Raw genomic sequence first — 6,000 nt, 5'->3', positions numbered from 1 at the left:
ACAGTGATGATGTTCTACAGACTTCAGAGGTGGTGGATGGCCCCACTTTTCCTTTTCAAGTCAGCAATAGAAGCCACGTTGTGTCTTTTGGTTTTAAATAAAAGCTAATATCTTCCTAAACTAGATTCAATGGATGGGGGTCTGATCTCAGGTACAGGTGAGTTCAGTGGATTTACTCTGGATTTAGACAAGAGTAATCAAGATCAGAATCTGGCCCCTCTAGACGCAATGATAGAAAAGGCGAGCTGGGTGATATAGTACAACCCCCTGCCAGGCCTTTAAAAATTTATCCAGTATAGTTTTGACTGGCTCAGGTTTCTGAGATAGAGTTTCTGGGCCAAATCCTCAGCTGGTGAAAATCAATCAGGCTCCATTATCTGCAAGCTACTATGGCACGACACAGATTTACAGCTTAACTAAGGATCTGGCTCTCTGTCAGATACTCCTTCCCTGTCCTAAAAGGCAAATAAAGGCAAATATACCTAGGGCAGGTCTACACTACAGCCTAAGTCGATATAATTTACTTCGCTCCTAGGTGTGAAAAAGTCTCCCCTCCCCCCATGAGCTATGCAAGTTTCACGCTGTCCACACCGACACTATATTGGTGAGAGACGCTCTTCCGCCGACATAGCATCCGCTTCTCACCGAGGTGGAGTAATTATGCTGACCGGAGCACTCTCTCCTGTCAGAGCTGAACCCTTTCAACTTCAGAGAAGTTTGAATGCAGCTCAACTTACAAGTCTACTTACAAGTCGTCCCTTCTGATTCTGCATTTTATAAGGGTTTGGTGCTTAATGGCAGTTGAAGCGTGCCAGGTAGAAAATACAAATGAATTAATTTCTCTGTAGGGAAGGCAGCGAAGATCCATCCATGCTCCTATGCAAGAGAGTGACTAATAGCCCAGGAATAGAACATCACCTTGAACAATCCACGAGCACTCTTTCATTTGTAAGAATCACCAGCCCCGATGAAAGATTGCTGGCGAGAGCACTCATATAAAAACATTTGAGGGGATTGACATTTAAGCACAAATCTGCAGAGTGCAGCAAGTTTAACCCCAGTGTTTAACCCCCAATTTGCTGTCTTGCAGGCTCACGGGCAGAACAAACACAAACCCTTGGTCTGAAGCCTCGACAGACACACTCACAGCTAAAATGGCAGAAGAACTTGATATGCGCAATGAGTTGGAAGAAATGCAGCGGCGTGCTGACCAGCTGGCGGATGAGGTAAAACCAATGGCAAACGAGGAGGGTGGAAACATTTGAGGTTCATCTTGCTGTCCACAGGCTACATCCAGAAATGTGCACAGCTGTAGCAAAACATACGTCTAGCACCATATCCTGTAGGTCAACAGGCTTAGGATATCGGAACACGAAAAAAATCCCAGCATCAAGGGTCCCTCCTTGAAAATGCCCTGCCACCCATCTACCCTTGTTTAAACCAAGGGTTGGTTAGCTCAAGTGGTCCAGCAGATCTCAACTCTCAGGGTATTGGCGGTGGAAAAAATGGAAGTGATACTTGAGTGAGGTAAGGCAGAGTTAGGATCTAAGGGTATGTCTACATTGAAAAGAAAAACCTGCAGCACCGCGACTCAGGGCTCGGGTCAACTGACTCAGGCTTGCAGGGCTAAAAATAGCAGTGTAGACATTTGGCCTTGGACTGAAGCCCAGGCTTTGAAACCTGGCCGGGGCAGAAGGTCTCAGAGCCCAGGCCCCACCTTTAGATGGGGAAGGAGGGCAAGGCCAGGGCTATCCTCTCCTTATGGGAGCATTCATCACTGCCAACAGTGTTACTGCTAGAGAGTGCTAGCTGCAGAATTCCGGCTACCTCCCAGGCCGGAGTGCCTGGAGAAACGCCGTCTTCCCTCCTTGCACTCCCACGCTGGGATAGCTGTAATCTGGCCATTAGAGAGTGAGGAAAGAAGCACTCAAAGTCGTCTATATGAGGCTATTCATGACATTGATACACGCCTGCACACTAGTGATGGAAATGGCATCTGCCAAATCTAACTTGCTTTTCTCCTGTTTTTTTTTTTCCAGTCACTTGAAAGCACCCGTCGTATGCTGCAGCTTGTTGAAGAGGTAAGGACTTACGCTTTACCCTCCCTTCCTTTGTAGATAGAGTATGGGAAAGCCTGACACAAGCAAAGGCCTGAGCCACTTGCCAATATTCACACACCAAGGGCATCTCCATAGGTTTTTGTGACCATCAAAAATGGGGCATTTTCAAAAGGTGTTCCTGGGAATTAGTCTAGACAAGATGTGGTGTAGCCATTGATAAAGTTGATCAAGCAGTTGAAAGACTCAACTGAACTGCAGGATAACTACTATAGTTAATGGGGAACTGTATTCAGTCCATATTTTAATTTTGGTTGAATTGAAATATTCAAGATGAAGCAATGAAACGCCCTTTGTACATGACCTCTGGTTGGTCACCGTGGGCCCGATACCCACAGTGGTATCAAACTGCAGGAAGCCGATAAACTTCACAGAAGTCAATGGGGAGAAATGCAATGGTGTGACTGGCTCCTTATCTATCTGTTCATCCATTTCGGGTCTTTATAGAGCCCCAGTCACCACAGAATCTAGGCAATGCTTCTTTATCTTCTCTGGGAATGTTGTTAATAGAGGATGTTAGGGTTCATGAAAGATGGCAGATTGAGAACCCAGGAGACAGAAGGCCTCTGATCATCCACAGCACTGGGAGTGAGAGTGGAAGTTTGCTCAGTCTACCCTGCTAATATGCCTCAATCCTCACCAGGTGGGGATTTTCTGGGAGGGAAAGGGTAGTTCACTCGGGTGCCAATTCATCCTAATCGTGGTGGAGGGTTTTATAATCTGGGACATTGGATTCATACTACCAATCAGCCATCAGGTCCCCTGGTCACCTGATGTATAATTTCAAACAAGGCTGTTAGACTTTGTTTATGGCCCTCAGACATTAATAAGTCATCAATTTTGACATGCTTATTATTGCAGGACACCTTCGACCCCCATGCCTGCTTTGCATCGACAACAGTGGGAGTTCCAAGCAAACACAAAGGGAAAGAAATAGCCTTGAGTCACACGTTTATAAGCTGGCATAAGCTCCAGCCTTCATTTCCTACCCTCATTGAAATCAGTGGTGGTTTGCCTTTGACTTCAGCTCAAATGGAGTTGGGCCTTATATTGTGGAGTCCGACACCTATTGATCAATAAACACCACAACTGTAATTCTCCGCTCACCTACTTCAGCTCTCTCTCTCGGTTTGTTCCTTCACAATTCAAGAAGGCTTTTCTCTCCCCTATCCTGAAACAACCCCACCGTAACCCATTTACCTGTCCCTCTACCACCTCCTCCCTCCACCACTTCACTCAGTGAACATGCCTTATGCAATCAATCCTTCGCCTTCCTCTTCTCTAGTTCTACCCTTGAGCCTCTCCATTCTTATTGCCAACCTTTCTGCTCTACTTAAACGAGTCTTGCAAACACAGAATAACAGACAGGGCCTACCCCAAAGAGCTTAAATAGCCTAGACAACAAAGGGCACAGAGATAGCAAGTGACTTGTCCCAGTCAGTAAGTATCATACCTGTGTCTCTTGAATCCCAATCCAGTGACCTATCCACTGACTATATCTTCCTGCATGTGTGGATTAGCCTATTGTGAATGCCACTGGAATGCAAATATTAAATAACAGTAATTGATCTCCATGGGAAAAAGACTGGGAATATTGAGTTTGCTGATCAGTCCATATAGGAGCCCAGCACTTCATGGGAAGAGCTCAGTAGAACACAGGATCTCTGGCTTTTATTCGTCTCATAGAGGAGCTTCCCATTCAGTCAAAGAACTTTCTAAATATAGCACTGGTTAGTCTGAAACATCAGGAGAAATCTCTCACAGTGATCTGAGCATCATTTCCATTAAGGTGACTACAGAAGGCCTTTCAGATTTCCTACCACAGTCCAACAGTGGCACTCTGCTTGATACCAGCTGCCAACTAGACATCGAGCCATTGATCACTACCCGTTGAGCCCAACGATCTAGCCAGCTTTCTATCCACCATGAAGTCCATTCATCCAATCCATACATCTTTAACTTGCTGGCAAAAATACTGCGGGAGACTGTATCAAAAGCTTTGCTAAAGTCAAGATATATCACATCCTCCGCTTTCCCCATAATCACAGAGCCAGTTATCTCATCATAGAAGGCTATCAGGTTGGTCAGGCATGACTTGCGGTTGGTGAATCCATGTTGACTGTTCCTGATCACCTTCCTCTTCAAGTGCTTCAAAATGGATTCCTTGAGGACATGCGCCATGATTTTTACGTGGACAGAGGTGAGGCTGACTGGTCTGTAGCTCCCTGGATTCTTCTTCTTCCCTGTTTTAAAGATGGGCACTATATTTGCCTTTTCCCAATCATCTGGGACCTCGCCCGATTGCCTGGATTTTTCAAAGACAATGGCCAATGGCTCTGTAATCACATCAGCCAACTCCCTCAGCACGCTTGGATGCATTGCATCCAGCCCCTTGGACTTGTGCATGTCCAGCTTTTCTAAATAGTCCTTAAACTGTTCTTTCACCACTGAGGGCTGCTCACCTCCTCCCCATACTGTGCTGCCCAGTGCAGTAGTCTGGATGTGCTCACCTTGTCTGTGAAGACTGAGGCAAAAAAAGCATTGAGTACTTCAGTTTTCTCCACATCATCTGTCACTAGGCTGCCTCCCCCATTCAGTAAGGGTCCCACACTTTCCCTGACCTTCTGCTTGTTGCTAACATACTTGTAGAAACCCTTCTTGTTACCCTTCACATCCCTTGCTAGCTGCGATTCCAATTGTGCTTTGGCCTTCCTGATTACACCCCTGCATGCTCAAGAAATATTTTTATATTCCTCCCTAGTTATCTGTCCAAGTTTCCACTTCTCGTAAGCTTCCTTTATGTGTTTAAGCTAACCGAAGATTTCTCTGTTAAGCCAAGCTGGTTGCCTGCCATATTTGCTATTCTTTCTGAACATCAGGATGGTTCATTCCTGTGCTCTCAATAAGGCTTCTTTAAAATACAGTCAGCTCTCCTGGACTCCTTTCCCCCTCATATTAGCCTCCCAGGGGATCCTGTCCATCAGTTTCCTGAGGGAGTCAATTTCTGCTTTTCTATAGTCCTGGGTCTGTATTCTGCTGCTCTCCTTTCTTCCTTTTGTCAGGATCCTGAACTTGACCATCTCATGGTCACTGCTGCCCAGGTTGCCACCCAATTCTACTTCCCCTACCAATTATTCCATGTTTGTAAGGAGCAGGTCAAGAGGAGCACGGCCCCTAGTTGGTTCCTCCAGCAGGTGCACCAGAAAGTTGTCCCCAGCACTCTCCAAAAACTTCCTGGATTGTCTGTGCACTGCTGTATTGCTTTCCCAGCAGATGTACGGGTGATGGAGGTCCCCCATGAGAACCAGGGCCTGTGATCTGGGAACTTCTGTTAGGTGTCTGAAGAAAGCCTCATCTACCTCATCCTGCTGGTCTGGTGGCCTATAGCAGACGCTCACCATAACACCATCCTTGTTGCTGTCACCTCAAAACTTAAACCAAGGACTCTCAACAGGCTTTTCTTATGCAGACATAAACCCCAAACCAAATGGGGCTGTTTTCTCATGTTATTATAACATTTGGTTTTACATTTAAGCTCATTGACATTTCAGAATGGAAACTGTAAAGTATAACTGTTTTATTGGATAATGCTATGATGTCATTTCAAACTGGATGCTTAGTGCAGGGTCACTATTTTAGCTGACTTTCATGTACATTAACATGCCCTCATCTGTAATAGGGAAATGTTTCCCCATGATATCGCTCTTTCATTCTGAATGTTCCTCAGTGGTAGCCTAACAATCACCACATAAAATAACATTCTGGACAATGTAGGGCCTGATCCATTGCAAGAATCCCTTTGATTTCACTGGGCTTTGGATTGGGCCTCTAGTCAAGAAAGAGTTTTACTTAGTTAATGTATCTCTGTGGAAGCAAGTTATCT

At 45.5% G+C, this 6,000-nt stretch overlaps 1 protein-coding gene across 2 annotated transcripts in view; it reads left to right on the top strand.

Moving 5' to 3' along the window:
• The first annotated feature begins 1,154 nt into the window (after positions 1-1,154).
• SNAP25 (synaptosome associated protein 25) overlaps positions 1,155-6,000 on the top strand; it is a 35,804-nt gene continuing 30,958 nt past the window's right edge. For both annotated transcript variants that reach the window (XM_077812048.1, XM_077812049.1), the window contains exons 1-2: positions 1,155-1,226; positions 2,040-2,081. In XM_077812048.1, the coding sequence (XP_077668174.1) occupies positions 1,155-1,226; positions 2,040-2,081 (114 nt within the window). The remainder of the gene's footprint in view (positions 1,227-2,039; positions 2,082-6,000) is intronic.

This window comes from Eretmochelys imbricata, chromosome 3, assembly GCF_965152235.1.
Source record: "Eretmochelys imbricata isolate rEreImb1 chromosome 3, rEreImb1.hap1, whole genome shotgun sequence".
NCBI lineage: Eukaryota > Metazoa > Chordata > Testudines > Cheloniidae > Eretmochelys > Eretmochelys imbricata.
This window is presented reverse-complemented; position numbering and strand designations above follow the sequence as displayed.